The sequence below is a fragment of the Ambystoma mexicanum genome, chromosome 5q (genome assembly GCF_040938575.1).
Source record: "Ambystoma mexicanum isolate Mex_15411 chromosome 5q, UKY_AmexF1_1, whole genome shotgun sequence".
NCBI classification, from domain to species: Eukaryota; Metazoa; Chordata; class Amphibia; order Caudata; family Ambystomatidae; genus Ambystoma; species Ambystoma mexicanum.
The window spans coordinates 1,045,231,550-1,045,251,217 of NC_090933.1; the positions used below are offsets into that span (position 1 = coordinate 1,045,231,550).

The following is a 19,668-nucleotide window of genomic DNA, read 5'->3' on the forward strand; positions in this document are numbered from 1 at the left end:
GATGCTGGAGGAGGAGGGTGTGCTGAGGGATCTGGAGGTGGAGGAAATGCTGAAAGTTCTGGAGGTGCAAGGTGTGGCAGTACAGAGAGATTTGAGGGTGCAGACGGAGGAGCTGCAGACGTATCTGGGAAAGCAGGAGGAGGGGAAAGAAGGAAGGATGGAGAAGGTGAAAATTAAGCAAGAAAAAAAGGAGAGAGGAGGTTGGAGACGGTGAAGAACAAGGTGGAGGGAATGTGGACCTAGGAGCTTGGAGGAGGCACAGACCAAAGCGAAGAGCACAAGGAGATCTATAACAACTAGAGAGGGGAAGGAGGAGTTCCTTGGAGATGTAGGGACAGTGATAGTAAGGAGGAAGAAAACACCTGCCTATCAGATGCCTGGAGGCGGTGGGAGGAGGAACGAACACATGGTGGAACATTATGTAGACTAGTTGACAGACAGCACCAGCAACACAAGTTAGGTTAAGTGTGTCACACTGCCTTGCCATGGGCTCCCCAGAAAGGGCCAACCAACAACCAACCTTATATATAAAGACTGAGTGGCACAGTGGAGAGAGTTTTGAGGAATCTGTTGAATCAATAAGACTTTTCTTTTTGCTTTTGCCATTCTAACCAGCTATGTTGCCCATCGGTGCATACAAACTGCATTCAAATGTCTGAATTTAACCTAGTAGTTAAAGCCTATGTAGAGTCCACTTGGCTTGACAGGTCCTATCCATAACCTGCTTCTATCTGTGAAAGACTAGTAGGGCCCTCAGGCTTTTCACATGTTCTAGTGTTTAAGTACGCAATGTATGCAATTCGTCCTGTCTACTGACATTGTTAAGTGCTTGCTTCATACAACAAAATAAAGTAACATTTGTATCATTGCAGTTGCAAGTTTGTTATGTGAGACTAAATCCTATGATATACTTATGCAAATGGGCACACACTTAACTACTTTCTCTGTACTCCTCAGTGCTTTAACAAAGCCAATCCAATTAGCATGACACGATTCAGGGGCCACAACTTCATCTTGGCTTCGATATAAAAAGTATCCCCGCACCTTGACCTTTCAAATGCGCCATACATGTACATGGGATGCAAATAAATGCCCTTGGCAGCACGGGTGGCACTTTAAAGCTGCATTGGCCACAGTTAGCCACTACTCTGACATGCACTGTGTATGTATAAAATTACATGTATTGTGACCTTTCATAATCAATGATAAAGCGCACATCCACATAGTGCAGAAAGCACTGGAGGGAAACGTGTCTCAGTGCATTATGGGCACAACATGCTCCAAACACCTGAAACAAAACACAGCATGCTAGAGTACAGCTGAAGAATAAAGAGCGGTTATCATTGCAATAGCATCTTGCAAAAGTACGGCATCTGGCTTGTAAATAGGAGAAGGCGCGGTTTTGCGTGGGAAGCGGGGCATGCATTACCAGTTATGTCATGCTGTCTGAAGGACTCGGTGTAGATCTGATACTGGTTCGGACAATGCTTCTTCAGCCACTTGCAGACATCCTGCTGGGTCCAGAGAGCCACCGGCTTCGTCAGTTTCACAAGGCTTGGCTGGAAATACAGAGCTGACATTAAGCTACTGTTCATATGACAATATGCACAGCAATGTCGTAATAACACAAATTAATGAGCCTGGCGTCAGTGCTTTAAGTGTAATCATTTTTGGTACTTGGTTTAGCTCTGTACGTTTTATATATTTGATTAAGGATAGTCACTTGCTGCAGAGGGTGCAAGTGGAATCAAGGGGAACCCAGAAAAACCTTGATGCAATACTACAAAATAAGCAAGCAAAATAAGAATAGCTAAAGACGCCATGTAATAAAAACGACTCAAGATTCTTTGAAAAAAGCCAAGTCTTCAATTCTCTTCAGAAATTAAGGGGGCGGGGGTAGCAGTTAGAGATGGGAGGAGTTCCAAAAGGCAAGAGTTACCACAGAGAATGTTTGCATAGATACCAGTGCTCTCCCGACCAATGGAATCTGCACACGAGGCACAGAGGTAACACTCTGCCACGTGGCAACTGATTCTCGACTTCGCTTTTCATCTTTGATGTCAAGGTCACAACTTCTCTTCCTCCCGCACCTAACTTTGAAAGAGTACTTACTATACGTTTCGCTCATTCACCACCAGTCCCACTTTTGTCTTGTTCTATGGCCTACAAATTCACCAATATAAGTATTTAACCTTCATTTCTGAAAAAAGACTCGAACTGGTTCTGGGATGAACCCAATTTTATATGAGGTATACTCCTAATGTGATACACACTTTCATTTGCTAAAAACATTACAAAGCCATGACTGAAAGTCATACACGTGTAAGTATGTCCTGCAGATGAAGTGACGTCAGAAGATAGGTAGGCATCCGATGCAACTCGGGGAGCTAGAGCTTTGTGAACTGCGTCACTGTAAGTGAGATGGTTGCATTACTTCTAAAGAATGGACGTTCAATGTTCACCCCGCTTCGACAAAATACAGGACTCAGGAATGCACTGTAACACCTTTATACGGATCAATGTGTAAAGCCTCCTGGCATAAGAGCAGCGTTGTGGAAGGCCGCCATCTGCAACCCTTTCCCCCGCAATGTCACATTCTGCCAACACGCCATTTTCAGCGGCTGTCCCCTCCACACCCCTTGTCACAGCTAGAAACTCCCCCCTTCCCTTGCTCTCCTTTCCCACCAAGTCGGTCCCCCTGGAGCAGCACTTACCTGCTCCTCCATTATGCCCTCCAGCGGCTGCCAAGGCAAAGTATGACGCGCTTTTGCACGTCGGCCCACGCACAATTCTCTTTTGTGCATCAGGCACCGCCCTTGCAGGCCATCAGACATCAAACGCTTTCATTCACACAATACCATGGGTGTGGATAAAAACTGTTGGGTGAGGGATCTTTCTTCCTAAAACAGGACATTGATCTCTGAAAAACAAACCACGGACTCTCGGGATTACTAATGTAATTGGTTTCACAGTCTATTGACTAGTCTCCGGGATGCAGTCCTGGGAACATCTCATAGCTCCAGGCCATTAACATAGGGGACTATATGAATGCCAGTAAGGCTTAGACTTTTAGCTAGAATTCAATTGGCAATAGGGTGTACTTAACATAGCGTTGGGGCCTTTCTAAAGGATTCACATTGTCAGGGATATAGCACCTAGTTCACATCTTGGCACAAATGTACAATGCCAGGGATACAATTTGGATCTTGCTTTTGACTTCACAATCCCCAAGGCCAAGGTATAGTGCACAGCATGTTTCTTGATATTGGCAATCAGAAAGTACTTTTCCCTGCCATTCCATGGATTTCAGGCTAGGATCAGATACACCCCCCCCCCAGCTTCGGATCACCCTCCGTGGCCATCAGGGACATGGATCTTTTGGACGATTTATAGACTTATTCTACTTATTCACCTCTTTCACTAACACCCGCAATTACACAATCCCACCCCAAAGTTCTGTGCCATGAAAAAGGCTGTATTGCACATTTATTAGAATACAAAATCAAAACCAAACGTGGTACCATAGCATTCTGTTGGGAAATCGCCAACAATGTTATACAGTCACAGGAAGCACGTCTGCAGAAAGGCATTTAACCTGCCGAGTTTACAAAACAAACATGCATCCATTCCTATACATCAAATCTATGCAGCCTATTCTATCAAACAATATACAATCTACCTCAGTGTGTTGCCACTTGTCACCATGCATCTCACTTGTTTATAGCAACACAAGACAATTCAATATACTCTTTATAGTCTCCAACAACAACAAGTCTTGTGATCAGAGAAACATTTCAAATGAACATGTAATTTGAGTTTCTCTTACGTCATTGGAAGGTACTGACTGGCATCAGAGAAAGTCTACACCATATTTTTCACATTCAATAAAACACTCCTTAATATAGTATTCTCCTCTATGTAGGCATGAATGTTAAATGCACAGTAAAATGTGTTGCACTAGTAATCTATAGACCCGAGTTTGGAAAACTGCTTTTATCTTTAGAGAGCACGAAATGTCTGTTCCATACAAAGTGATATGAACATATAATTCTCTGAAGGGATAAAACGTATTCACAATTCACCTTGGCATTTGGGTTCTGGTTATTACTGAGTCATTTCTTTTCAATGTGATGTTCAAAGAGATGGTAGTCATCATTTAAATTATATAATTTCAGGGGCTTGAAATGGACAATTTTATCTCCCTCTCACTCAACTAGAATGGTTTGGATTTTCTCAAAATTTCCATTTTTAATTAACTATGGCTTCCACAGGGTAAACATTTAGAAAACTACTGTGGATATGTTGTACACCATGCCAGAGACCGAGTTTAAAAATGCACATGCGAAAACACAGGGTTTAATTGACCTGTCTACTGTCAAAAACCAACTTGCATTTTGTGCCAGAAATGCTTGGGCATTCTGTTTTAAAATACGTCCAATGACTTCCCTCACATTCTACCCCATCCAGTAGCTTATCTGGTAAAAGATTTATCTAAAGAATTTTCAATTGCTATCAGTGAACTGTATACACACTTCTGGCATTGTCTTTTAAGGCGCATAACATGGGATGACATCAGACAGCTCCAGACAGTTTCATCCATTTAGCAATGCCTCCCAGCCACTGTTTAGAAATTCTTCTAAGGGAATAAGGTCCTATTTAGACAAAGTTCTGCTACAGGTTTCCTCTGGACAAGACCACAATAGGGAGTCCTTGCTGCATCTCTATTTATCATACAACTTCAGCACTTATCCTCCCGGGCAGTGTTTTCTCCCCCCTCAGTTATTTGCAGGCTTTGCAGAATTTGATTTGAGAGCCCTTTATATCATAATACACAGGAAGTAGAAATAGAAGCTACATTTTCCCACATAGTATCATTTGACATAATCATTTTTGATTGGCTGAATCTTTCCATTGGTTCCCTTCAGGAGCTGACACTCCTAGCGAAAGCACCCCTTTAGTGAAATGGTTCAACATATTTAGCCTTGTGAGCAGGGGTGGGTCTGTTGGGTGGTTCTGTTCACTTTTGGATCCACATTGATTTTTCTTCAATTTGTTCTGAACCTAACCCAATATTAAAAAGGACTTTTTTGGGATTGGACAGAAAATCTGCATCTATAGACTTATAATTGATGTCAATTATAACTGTTCTTTTATAATGCACTTAATACCGGAGACCAGTCTCTAAGGCTGAACCTGGGATTCAAACCTATGTTGCTATGTGTTGTCTTGCTTCCAAGAAAAACGCATTGCCCCCGACTATCCTCTGGGCCAACAGTGGCATGTAAAATTCAAAAGATATTACATTTATGTAAATGTATTAATAATTTATCTATATTAATATATCATATTTAGACTTCTACTGAGTCTGAAACTTTGCTTTTTCAAATAACCCAAGAGTTGCAGATTTATAAACGGGCGGATGTTTATATCATTGTGCACATTCAAATAAGCAGGGTGTTTCATTTTTGTTCATTTTGAACGTGGAGATCCCATTTCAGTGAACGATAAACTCCGGACTGAAATTCCGAAAGGCTCAAGATGAGTGTGTCTCCACCCCATTTAAAGCACTGTTCTGTGGAAAGTAGGCTTTTTGCCTGCAATCAATTTTAAGTCACAAAGTGAACAGGGGACCATGGAAATGTATTCTTCAAAAGGAAAGTGTATTTACTGCTATTTATTCTGCATTTTTCAAGTTGAGCATGATTCTCTGTGGGTGGAATCCACTGAATGTATTTTTTATCAGATGATAGATGAATGGCCTGTCTTCATCAAATGGTCTCACAAGGTTTGCATTCTAACAACAGGTCTGAATTCCATTTGCCATGTAAGGGAATGGCTTGAAACAAGCCTGGGCGAGAATGGGGTTCTTTGCAGTTGAGCATCTGTAATATACGTGATTCCAATGTATACCTTAATTCTAGTATTATAAAGTCTAATCTTATTTTTCCAGGTGCATTTAAACATGTTTGGGTTTTAATTCACGGATTCATGACAACAATTTCTATACAATTGCATTATATAGGGAGAAAATAGTGCATTCCTTCACACAGGTTGTGCAATGGACATGTTTGTACATGGGTTATTTAGCTGGCACATGTTCCGAATTAAATCCTCATTACAGAAATAAAAAGCAGTACACATGTACTTTGTTTTATCAAACTTATGTTCCATATATTTGAAATAAGTATGCTATGCAGGCTCCACTCCATTTGTATAACAGAGAAGGGAAAAGCACACTATACAATTATACAGTAATGTAAAGTATACTTTGTTTTAGCAAACATGCATTTCATTTATATTAAATTGGTTTTACAGATCCTCCTTGTTGTGCATCGCCCTCTAACAAGGTTGTACTTCTGGGCTGATAGAAATATTTTGGACACACTCCTACTGACAAGAATTTTCTTCCACCCCCTTGGTTAGTGTACAGGTTCGGTCATAGATTATATCACTTACACTATCCAGGGGTCAGCCTTCTGGGCTGATGGATACCTTTTTAGAAACTCTTAACAGCAAGCACTTCTTCCGCTTTAACATGTTATCAGATGGTGCTTTTTTCTCCACCCACCAGCCACAGTATTTGTACTTCCTCACCAGCAGGTCCTTTTGTGTTTTTTCCCTATACCTACCTCCCTCCCTCTCTGAACTTCCTTCCTTCCTTCCTCCCACCCTCCTTCTTGCTTTCTGACTCCGTCCCTCCCTCCCTACCTCTCCCTCAACCTCTCTATTTACCCTCCATGGTTGTCAGCTACCAAGGACAGTAACCTTTTCATACACAGATGGTGTGTTCTGCTCCACTGTATGGCTGTGCGTGCATAGTCAAGTGTTTGGTGGTACACAAGCGCAGGTTGAATACACAGCGCGTATGCAGCTCTATTCAATATCTGCCTGTGTGTAGTTCACTCTCTGGCCATAATAGTGAATCAATATCCTAGGGGTTTCACTACTCTGCATTTAGGGAGATGGAGGTCATTGGATTGCCCGATGTATATTGAAACCATCCTCATTCCTTCTCTGCCCATAATTGTATGCTAGGATTAGGGCAACATTCTCCTTTGTTAGTAAGAGGTCAGACCCTGTGGAAGAAGTAGAAGTCAATGTGATTCCTTCATATAATGCCTCCAGGTAGCCCTTCCGCCAATGGTGGGCATTCATAATGACCAGACCCCCTCTACATCTCAGCAGAGAGTGACCGAATGCGACTTTGCTACACCAAACAATTATTTATAACTACCTTTACAAAACTCTCATGGATACTGCACTTGCTCATATTTCTCCCCTAACCAGATAACACCATGTACAGTTCACTCTTGAATGATTTCTACTTTGCCTATGTCAGATACTCTCCACCCTTTCCTCTTTTTGGCTTCCATAGTAAATAATTCTAGTTATCACAGCATTATTACTGACATGCTCAAACATGGACAGCATCAACCTCTCTTGAAAAAGCCTGGATGGTACCTGGCAGATTTTGCCAACTACGTCCTGAGAACATCTTTAGCCCCTCCCAAACAATTTAGATTGCGGAAGATATACTAAAATGTAGGGAACACTTAGGGGGAGGGAGGAATCTTATGGGTAGAGGTGGCTGGCGGGAGACATGTGTTGTGGCAGCATATATATTCAAGGGAAACTAACCATTTGCTTTGTGGCAATGTCACATAGAATACATTAGATTCATAACATGAACTAACACCAAATTTGAGAGTAGGCCTGAATCCTTTCAGGCCATGTTGGAAACAGAGAACAACAAGGCCTTCTCTCTTGCTTGATTATCACACCCCAATTCCCTGGAAAGGCATGGTATATGCACCCACACATACAAATGTTTCCAGTTCGAACTTTGTACAATTATGCAGGAATGCGAGCAGCCAAATGGGAGTATGGCTGCAACTGAGTTTTAAGGCCATACTGAGCTGCCAAAACACGAGAAGAGATTTAGGACACCAACACCCACCAGAATAATGGTGACTCTATTTGAACTACCAGATGCCCAGGAATTAAACTCCTAAATCTTTCACAAATTAGATGGATTAGCAGGACATGTAGGGATTCCAGGTCTACCCCTCGGGAGGAGTAGATGATAAAAGGGGAGCAAAGAAAATTAAGGTCCATGATTTGTACAAGGGAAAGCAAAAGGTGATGCCAATGCTTATAAGATTGTAGTGGGGAGGCATGATGGGGGCACCTTCGTGGTTTTTTACATTTATAATGTGATGTTTGCTTTGATGAAGACAGAGAGCTCACTGGCAGTGGACCTATAATACCCCATCACTATTTTCCTTTTGTATACAAAATAAGTCTCGGATGAGAAAAGAGTTGCTTTGTTTGCAAGGACCAGGCTGACCTCGAAGATATCTTCTGAGCTCATGTCGACGGCCGGGTGCACATGACATGGTTAGGTCTCAAGACAGGGTGGTCCATTCCAAAATCTAACCAGTCATTTTACAGTAAGCCAAGGTGAAGAGGCTGTTGTCCACGTGTGCAGAAGATGGAGGAGAAGAAGATACGGCCAATGGGAGAAGATACGGCCAATGGGTCTATATGTGAATATTAGCATGTAGATAGGTGGTAGCCAATGAGGGTGCATTACGAGTGTGCCACGAATGCTGTTATTTTACGTTTATAATGTGATGCTTGCTTTGATGAAGACAGAGAGCTCAGTGGCAGTGGACCTATAATACCCCATCGCTATTTTCCTTTTGTATACAAAATAAAGCTCTTGTTCTTCTCAAAAAGGGCGCACCGAGCTTCTTTCCCCTAGTAGGTTGTTCTTTTTGTGTTTGCTTGTTGTGAGGTTACACTACGGGTGTGCAGTTGAACAACTTTCTCTTCACTCTTCCAAACACCCTTTCTATGGAACTATCAATCTGGACTCTGTCCTTGGTGTAGCTAAAATACTGCTACCCTTCATGTGGTGGACGATGCCATGCACATCCTGGATGGCAGAAGGGCCCTTTAGTGCTCACTCAAACCCCTTGATCATCCAGGTATGTTTGATACAGTGAACATTATATCTGTCATGAATCACAGAATGCACCCCTTCTGGACTTCCTGGTCCTTATCGCAGTGGGGCTTGCATTCATTGATACTTCCAACATGGCCGTCTCGCGTGACATGCCTCGCGCCAGCCTTCACGGCAGACGTAGTACGTCCTACAAATAGGCCATGCCCCCGTGGCCCCGCACGTCTCAACGCTATCACAGGTAGTGACTAAATGTGTGCTTCGTAGCTTGGCAAACTATTCCACTATCCTAAGTTCCTAGATCCCCATTCCTTCCACCTTCTCCTTTCCACCCTGCTCCTGGATTCCACATACCCCTTTGTGCATGCTTCCTCTTTTCCTGGACATCCTGAACCTCCGAGTATCCAGGAACGCTGAACGCATGCTGGAGTCAGAAGAAACTTGTGCGGGTTTTTACAAAACCCGATCCGTGCGCAAGAAGAATTTCCCAGCGAAATCCTGCAAGAAGCGGTCTCAGGTGAGACGGGGGGAATTTCATAACAGTTTGAGACGCCATACGACCGACAGTGAAACCAATATGGAAAAGGCCATTCAGGATCTCATGCGCGGCATGCAAGAACTAACGACCGAGGTGCAGGATTTAAAAGCGGAGAATGCCGCATTAAAGCAACTTGTTCTGTCTCGCGATTCTGCTACAAAAGAGAGTGTTCTACTGGGTGGCGTTGTAGACAAGTACGATGGGTCTGCAAAAACCCTTTGTGGATTCCTGGACTCCTGCTTGGTTCATTTTACCTTTAAGCCCTATTATTTTTCAACTCCCAGGGCAAAGGTGGACTTTATAATCTCGCACCTCTCCGGGAATGCATTGACTTGGGCTACTCCCTGAGTCAATTCTGGAGATGCCCTCCTGGATGATTATGACCGGTTCATACAGGCCCTCAAGACCATGTTTGACCACCCAGAAAAGGTTTATAGTGCCCAGGAACACCTACTTGACTTTCCGCAAGGATCCCAGGACATGCTAACGTATGTCACTAGATTCAAACAATTGGCCAAGGAAGCAGATTGGTCCTCAGAAGCAAGTTTCACTCTCTTCCGCAGGGGTCTAAACGAGGAAATAAAAGATTAATTAGCCAGAGTGGCTTGTCCAAGCTCATTCCAGGCTCTTATGGATCTAGCCATGCAGATAGACTTTCGCATCCAGGAAAGAAAGGCAGAGAGAAAAAGGACCAAGGTGCCCTTCCAGAAGAGTTCCCTTGAGACTTCATTGAAAACTGATCCTACTCAAGCCCCTGACTTTGATCCGGAACCCATACAAATAGGGGCCTTCCGTGGACCCATAACCCCACAAGAAAAGATGAGGAGGATCCACACGGGCTTGTGCATGTATTGTGCCTCAGATAAACACCTGGTTAGAGAATGTCCTCTAGCCCCTCCACAGCGTTCGGGAAACACCAGCTCCCGATCCTAGATGGAGCGAGGTGTCGGGAGAAAGATGTTAGCTCCACATCTATTCCATCCTTGAACTCTCTTGGACAGAACAATTTAGTGGTTCTATAAGCCTTCTTATCATTATCGAAGAAGGAGACCTACCCCATCGTGACCTTGGTGGATTGTGAGGCTATGGGAATATTCATTGATCAAGATTGGATCTTTAAGCACTGTATTCCATATGAAGCACGGGTTATAATGCAACCTTTGGAGGCAATTGATGGAAGACCCCTCACTTCAGGACCCATATCCTTGCAGACCAAGGAAATACAACTTTCAATAAACCATCACCATGAATTGATCAAATTTGATATCATCAAATCAGCCCACTACCCCATGGTACTAGTCATGCCCTGGTTGCAGAAGCACAATTCATACATCAATTGGACAGCAGGATCATTGTTTCTTGGTTCAGAGTTTTGCCTGTCACATTGTCTATCCCCGGATCCCTCCTTGATACCATCTGAAAACACTCCAACAGATCAACAAGTCCCACTTATGGTTTTCGAATGTCATACAGGTTCCTAAAGCTTACTAGGGCTACGCTGATGTATTTTCAACTGCTATAGTCCAGGCCCTACCCCCTCACAGGCCTGAAGACTGCGCAATTGATACAGAACCTTCAGCAGCGATTCCCTTTGGGAGGATGTTCATTCTCTCTGAACCAGAAAAGAAGGCCCTTAGAGAATACTTGGACACCAATCTGTAAAATGGCACCATAAGACCATCTAAATCTCCAGCTGGAGCCTCATTGTTTTTCATTCCCAAAAAAGACACCAAAGAATTTAGACCTTGTCTTGATTATCGTGGATTGAATCAATGCACCCTCAAGGATCGCTACCCCTTGCCCTTAATCTCGGATATCTTGGAAGCGGTGAGAGGAGTTGTAATCTTCACTAAGTTGGACCTCAGGGGTGCTTACCATCTGATCCGTGTCAGGGAAGGAGACTAGTGGAAGACGGCCTTTAGAACACCCTTTGGTCACTTTGAATACTAGGTTATGCCCTTAGGGCTCGCAAATGCCCCGGCAGTTTTCCAACACTTCATGGATTGGGTGTTTTCTGACATGATGTTTCTCTTCATCATCGTTTACCTGGACGATATCTTGATATACTCCAAGGACTCTCAAAAACACGAAGAGCATGTGAAGACAGTCTACAACAACTACGTGAACATAAACTCCTGGCTAAACCCGAGAAATGCCTTTTTCATGTCACTTCTGTTCATTATCTAGGATTCGTCCTTAGTCCAGATGGAATAGGAATGGACCATTCAAAGGTAAAAGCCATACTATCTTGGCCTGCCCCCACTTCTGTGAAACAAATTCAATCCTTTCTGGGGCTTGCCAATTTCTATCGGAAATTCATACCATCTTTTTCTGAGATAGTTCAACCGATTATCACCTTATTGAAGAAAGATACGCCCTTCCTCTGGACTTCAGCCGGAGATCAAGCATTTCAACGATTGATGACGGAATTTACACAAGCTCCTATCCTTGCTCAACCCGATATTAATCAACCATTTCTAGTGGAGACGGACTCCTCTAACTACACCATAGGAGCAGTTTTAAAGCAGGAATTCGAAGATAAATTAGAACACCCTATTGCTTATCTCTCACGAACCCTGACTTCTAGTGAGACCCATTACTCCGTCTTAGAAAAGGAACTGTTGGCGATCTGCCAAGCCTTCACTGAATGGCGGCATCTACTTCTGGGTGCTAAACATCCTGTCCAGGTCCGTACGGACCATCAAAATCTTCAAGTGTTGCAATCTATGGAATGTAGAAATAGCCGACAAGCCCGTTGGGCCTTTTTCTTTGCCCAGTACCAGTTCCACATCCATCATGTTCCCGGATCACAGAACATAATGGCAGATGCCCTATCTCGGCGTCCTGACTATGAAACTCCTGAAGATCGGGCTTACCCAAGAATATTTCCCCACACAATTTTTGTAGCCCAAGCAGTCAGTCTCTTGGAAGAGATTAGAACGCAAACCCAGTCTTCTGAAATCTGGAAAGAATTCACAGGAAAGAACCGATGGAAACTTAATTCTAGAGATGGATATTTGTTCAAGTCCAAGGCCCTGGTCATTCCCACACAGAGACTACAACTAAGGATTATTAACCTCTGCCATGACACTCTACATTCCGGACTTCGTGGTGTCACCAATACCCTTCATCTCATACAGAGACAATTCTGGTGGCCCAGGATAAAAACTGACATCCAACGCTACATTCAAGCCTGTGCAGTCTGCAATCAAAATACACATGACAATAAGAAACCGGAAGGCCTCCTACTGCAACCTACACTACCCTCTAGACCCTGGGAGTGCATAGCTATGGACTTTATTGTGGAATTACCGCCGTCTAGGGTCTATACAACAATCATAGTTACCATAGATTTGTTTGCTGACCTGGCCCATGTCACACCATTGCACAAATTGCCATCCTCCTCAGAACTCACTGGCATTTTCCTGGAGCATATATTTTGTCTTCATGGACTCCCTTCCAAGATCATATCTGATCTGATAGAGGTCCTCAATACATCTCTCAATTTTGGAAACATCTCTGTCGAATTCTAGGAATACAACATGCTCTCTCATCAGGTTATCACCCACAGACTAACGGAGCTACGGAGCATGTAAACCAGACCCTGGAAAAGTACCTTCGTTGTTTCGCTACCAAGGTGCAAGATGACTGGTCGCTCCTTATACCTGTGGCTGAATTTGCTTACAACAACTCTGATCATTCGGCACTCAAGAACAGCCCTTTTTATTTCAGCCAAGGTTTCCACCCTTCAGTCCTACCTTCCATTCTACCACAACCCACACCTGTACCAACAGTTGATTCCTGGATTGAAACTCTCATCAATGTTCACAAGAATGCCAAAGAACATCTACAAAAGGCCCAGACTCACACTGAACATTTCGCGGACACCAAACGAAGACCAGGTCCTTCTTATGCCATCGGTGATCAGGTCTGGTTGTCCTCGAAACTACTGCCTCGTCATCTACGACCAAACAAACTAGCCCCCCATTACTATGGTCCTTTTTCCATCAAGGAGATCATAAACCCAGTCTCCTTCCGGCTCAAATTACCTGATTTCTGGAAGAAGATTCATCCAGTTTTCCACATTCCTTACTGAAACCTTACGTCCAATCATCCCGGAAATCCAGCAGACCCAATTGCAACTGGAATATGAGGTATCAAGAATATCCGATTCCAGGTATAGACAGGGACAACTTCAATATCTGGTCAAGTGGAAAGGATACCCTCCAAGTGAAAGAACCTGGGAACCAATATCAAATCAGAATACCCCTCGACTACTCAGAAGATATCATCTCATACACCCGGGCAAACCTGGTGGAACAGGTTTTCGGAGGAGGCATGCTGTCATGAATCACAGAATGCGCCCCTTCTGGACTTCCCGGTCCTTATCGCAGCGGGGCTTGCATTCATTGATACTTCCAACATGGCCGTCTCACGTGACACGCCTCGCGCCAGCCTTCACGGCGAACGTATTACGTCCTACAAATAGGCCACGCCCCTGCGGCCCCGCGCATCTCAACGCTATCACAGGTAGTGACTAGACGTGTGCTTCGTAGCTTGGCAAACTATTCCACTATCCTAAGTTCCTGGATCCTTATTCCCATTCCTTCCAACTTCTCCTTTCCACCCTGTTCCTGGATTCCATGTACCCCTTTGTGCACGCTTCCTCTTTTCCTGGACATCCTGAACCTCTGAGTATCCTGGAACGCTGAACGCATGCTGGAGTCAGAAGAGACTCGTGCAGGCTTGTACAAAACCCGATCCGTGCGCAAGAAGAATTTCCCCGCGGAATCCTGCAAGAAGCGGTCTCAGGTGAGACGGGGGAATTTCATGACAGTATCTGTCTGCAGGGGTTTGGGTAGCACTGTCATGGTTTGACTCCCCACCTTTTTAAAATATAGCACTCAGTATGTGTGGTGGGTTTCTTCAGGTCTGAATTCCTTCTGCTGCAGTATGGAGTGACTCGGTATTCAATTTTGTCAACCCTGTGTTCGATCCTAAAATAGATACATTATATTATAATTGTTCTTGTATAAAGCGCTTAAAACAAACTAGTGGTTTCCAAGCGTGGGATCGGGATTTGAACCTGTATTGCACTGTGTTGTCTTCCTTCCAAGACAAATGCGTTGCTCCCGAGCTATCCTTCCTCCCCCTTGGACCCCAGGGTCGAAGTGTACGCAAAGAAGTAGTGGAACTATGTTCCCTTCTGGCCTGCACCCACTCCGCAAAAACCCCATCACCACGACCCCTCCCACACACAATACACCCCCCCAAACACATACATGGTGTTTAAGGAAACGTTCAGGGTAGTGTACTGAAAGTGCAAGTTTCAACTACTTCCTCCACTTTTATATTAAAATGGAACCATTCTGGAACAGTTTCTTTTTAAAATAAAAGTATAGGACCAGTAAAACTTAATTTAAAAAATTAGAGGAGCACCGCTCCCAATGCTCCCGCTCACTTCAACCACTGCTCCACCCTTCCCCTCAAACACGTCACTTTATAAGCAGGTTGGCATTCGCACCCCACCCTATCGATTGCAAGGTTGCGGCTGGGCTACTATGCAGCCATACTGATCTGCCAGCCTTCCTGCATCCCCATGCAGCAACCATACCGTTCTGCCGGTCTTCCCTCTACTACCTTGCCCACTTCACCTTTTCTCTCAAACATGACCCCACATCCTAGCCCTGACACATTATATGTACCAGCTCTTTGTCCCATTTAATAATCTGCCCACAGCCGGGATTAACTGTTCTGTCATGCTTTGGCCTCCTTTGCAGGTCAATCGTCATCTGTTTCTCTTTTCTGGGGCTCCCCACATTTTACCATCATTGCCCACCTCTAACCTCTTACCCATGTCACACTTCTTTCTTACCTTACATTACAACTTCCTGCTCCCTCCAAGCAAAACGCACACAAAGTTTTCCCACCGCATACCATTCTACTTGCAAGGGGAGGTATGCCCGCATTCCAGTGGCAAGGTGGTCGTGTTCGCATTTTCGAAATAATGATGGGACACACTTAAATAATCAGCTCGAACTTCCGGAAAAACCTTTTTGGCTTGAAAGTCTGGCACCCTCGGTTGAGGGGCAATCAAACATTTAAAACCACTTGCCAGTCCATCAACAGTTGCCTATTATTTCTCTCGTACTAATCAACTGTAATCGTCAAAGACTGGTTGAGTTGTTTGTAGCTTTTTTTGGTAATGGGATGGGTGAAAAACAATGGGCCTCATTATGAGGTTGCCGGCCCGGTAACAATGGTACCGGTATGCTTGCCAGTGCCATTGTTACCGGACCGGCAAACTCCCAGTTGTGCTCGCAGGTGCCTTTCATTCCGCAAGGTCTGCCCTGGCGGAATGAAAGGTACCCGCGAGCACAGCAAGCCTGTAGCACCGCACCGTTCTGAACGGTGCGGTGCTACAGGCATCCCCATTCCCATTGAGCCCTATGGGGCTGAAATGGGAATGGGGATATACCAGCACCGGCAGCTGCGAAAGGGCAATTACTGGGTCTGGCAGGGCCGGAATACCCCGGTAATTGCCCATTTGCGGGTGACGGATTTTCATGCCGGTATGGAGGTAGCCTTGTCGGTAAAACAGGCAAGGCTACTTCCAACCTCGTAATGAGGCCCAGTGTTGCAAATATATTTACATTTCATCTTTGCTATTCTATGGTTTGAAATACAAGTGGGTCCAGGTCCATTCAATTTAACTAGGATCTTTTTTGGAATGCATTAAATGGCGTCAACTAGTCCACATGCCTCGGGAAAACATCTTTAAAAGGTCAGACTCTTGGCTTATGCTTTCAAATGTGCACTACTGTCAGATAATTAAGTTTGCAAACAGAATACATATTCCCTTTACTTTGATGGTCTGACTGCTGTAAGTGCAGCTGGATACACGATTTCTTTACAGCTCAGCATCTGGCAATTTCATTGCATCTGTATAAAAAAAAGGCGCATGGATGTATCGGAATACAAGTACATCACTTTGATCTTCCACAGCTGCAAGAATCGAATCTACATTTTATTTAAATGTTTTATTTATTTAACATTCGTGTTAATCCAGACGATTTTCGACTGCCAGTAAAAACTCAAATATCATTTGACTAACAATTAAGTTAACTCTTTGCACCCTGCTAAATAGTCCGAATTCACAAAAAACACCCCATTCAGCACGGTGCAAAGAGAACTTTTTAGTGCGAAGTCACTTTGCTCCCTGCTAAACGTTCTGTGAATTAGGCCCAATGTTTCTATAATTCATTCAACTTAGTGTGTCTTCGAAAGTTCAGTAACAGGTTTTTGGGTTTGTTCTAAAATCAGGTTATAATCTAACCCTGAAGTGTGTTCTACATCTCAAATTTCGAGATGAGCAACCACTTCAATATTTAAGAATTTAAGATGGTCAGGGTCAGACAGGGACGAGAAATAGGTCTGGTCACCCAAAAAAATGTGCCCCACCCCTCGCCTCAAGAAAGTAGCCCATCCCTCGCCTCACAACCCTTGACCTCTGATGACATCACCAGAAGTGATGTCATTTGATCCCAACCCAAAGTGACATCACGGGAAGCGATGAAACACGACCTTTCACCCCTTGACAAAACAGGAAGTGGCATCAAAAATCCTAAGTACACTAAATTACTGTGTATCCAAGCGGACGTCCAAGGCCATATAATAATATGTTATTGTATAGCGCTTATGCTTAAGCTCTTTTTTATAGAACAAATATGCATAGAATATCACCCAACCTCTGTTGGTATGTCGAACTGGATATTAAATTATGCCTCCTATTATAACGATTTGTATGTATATTGGCCTACGCCAAGTTGCTTAAAATTGTACGCAAATAACTCTCTACGGCAAGGTCTTGACCTTAGAAATTGATGAAAGCCGCCATCTTGAATCAAGCCTCCATTTTAGGTTAGAACCGCCATTTTGGGGTTTTTGTACAAAGTCATCCTGTAATCTAAAATGGCCATCTCGTGTGCCCTTGTTCTTGTCTTAACCTCTCCAACCTCTGTAGGAGAGTTAATGTCCAACCTGCCTTCAGGCTACATGTTAGGGTCATGTAGATCTTGTCCTTTGTTGACCTCGGGAGCAGGGGATTACTTGAATTAGCAATGTTAAACTACAAGTATACACGAACAGTAATGCTATCCAAATATAATATGTGAAACATTTGTTTGGTCTGTATTAAAACAGCATGTAAAGAGTGTAAATGTTAAATTAAAGAATAATGGAGTGTGTTAGTAAATATATTCAAAAGTAAACCTCATGCACGAGATATGTAAATTAGGAAAGTGAACCTGGCGCGACCCTAGCCCAGTGTATAATTAACCTGTAAGAGGGCTGGACATCATTTTACAAATCGTATATGTGTCGATGTCCAGCTAGGAAATTCTGTTCACTGCTCACATTGAACCCTACTGGTGGTCTCTGTGATGTATTGACGGCCAAATAGCTATTTGTGTACTTTGTTGAATACTGTTCAGTTTTGTAATAAAGATTCTGGGAATCTTTACAAGCCCGTGTCGGTGTATTTTCCTTTGCTTGGTGTAAAAGCCGTAATATTGTATTTTTTCTGATTCCACAGATGGCGCCCGAATAGGGACCCTCAAGATTGACTTCGTCTCGTTGAAGGTTGGCTCGGCTATCGGACCGGGATTGGACGGTGCCAACAGAAACGGCCACTCTAGACGAGAAGTGAATTCCTCAACGAAACTGCACGATCCAATCCCTGGACGGTGAGCTGTAGCCCAAGACGACGTCTTGACGAGGGTCCATATATTTGAGGTGGGTAAATTTGCCGAAAATCACCAAACACGTGGGTCCTTAGCATTGTCCTTAGTAACCCGATCGGGCCTCCCAGTCCTTTCGTCAGGTGAATCATGCCCGATTCTTAATATAACCATGACAATTTGAATTTGGAGCATTGTACTCGCGAGCACAATTATTTAACCAGGTAACACCAGAACTTTGATATGCCTGGAAAATTGTCTGCCTGCTTTAGGGCATTATTCCGCAGCGACAGACAATTTTTGGAAATAGCTGTCCCGCACCACAGGAGGGGTCGCCGGCATGTACTATGTACTGTAAGAAAGGCTTTGGTAGTATAGCATTTAATGACATTTGGCACAGACAAACCAGACATAATTCTAATCTTCGGTGGCCAACCAATGGTAGTTTTGAAATCCCTCGTATAGAATATTTAGAGTCTGTATTAGTAAAGAAAAAGGCTAGACCTGCAGCATTTGACGCATTGCACAGATGGAAAACAGAAGCTTTGCAGCAACAAAAGAGTAGAGAGAAACACATGCGTAAACATATGACAAGTGTCGAAAAGGCACGGTTATATGATCAAAATAAACAATTGGAGTCAGTTAGGAACACGGAAAGGGCGTTTCAATTAGGCATTCAAAAAATCTACCCTTCAAAAGATTTTCATACGTCAGATGAATTGATTAATAAACTTTTGCATGAACGAAGGCCCGATGCCTCCGCGCCACCTCCGTACGTCCCTCCTCCTGGCGCTTTGCCCCTTCCTGTTGTAGTTCCCCCTCTTATAGTTCCTCCGGTCCTCCCTGCTGTTCTTCCTGTTGTTCTTCCAGCCGTCGCCCCTTTGCCTGCCCCCTTGCCTTCACCTGTTGTTATTCAGAATGTGCCTACTCTTCCTCTTCCAAGTGATTCTGCATCGCTTGTAGTAGACCAGGGAGCGAGACCAAGGGTTGTGACTCGTAATACTGTGTCCCCAGACAAAAAGAGTGAATTGACTGCTTGGGCTAAACATTGTATGGAGAAGGGTGAACAAGCTGATGTTTTTTCCACACTCGAAAATGTAAAAGATATTCCTGAGAAAAATGTTTTTATCGAAGGATTGGGGACTCATTTGAGTATAATGTGGAATAGACTAAATGATGTAGATTTCCCACAAGGGTTACGGGATTTGAACGCCTTAGCGTTGTCCAGAGATACTACGGAGAAGGTATATAAGCATGTTGAGAGGATTTTTGAGTATAGGAAGGAGTTGGAAGAGTTGCAGAATGAGGAAGTAGATGGTGGTAGTTTAGGTATTATGTACTTACAGGAACGGTTTTCTCCTCGTCGAGAATTAAAAGGAGAGGAAGCGCGAATTTGTATAAAGGATGCGATAAGATGGATTTCGGAT

The 19,668-nt window shown here is 43.7% G+C and overlaps 1 protein-coding gene across 3 annotated transcripts in view; it reads right to left on the reverse strand.

The window, feature by feature from the left end:
* Positions 1 to 19,668, reverse strand: part of SAMD12 (sterile alpha motif domain containing 12) — a 2,183,709-nt gene that overhangs the window by 1,393,271 nt on the left and 770,770 nt on the right. For all 3 annotated transcript variants that reach the window (XM_069621541.1, XM_069621542.1, XM_069621543.1), the window contains exon 4: positions 1,430 to 1,559. In XM_069621541.1, the coding sequence (XP_069477642.1) occupies positions 1,430 to 1,559 (130 nt within the window). The remainder of the gene's footprint in view (positions 1 to 1,429; positions 1,560 to 19,668) is intronic.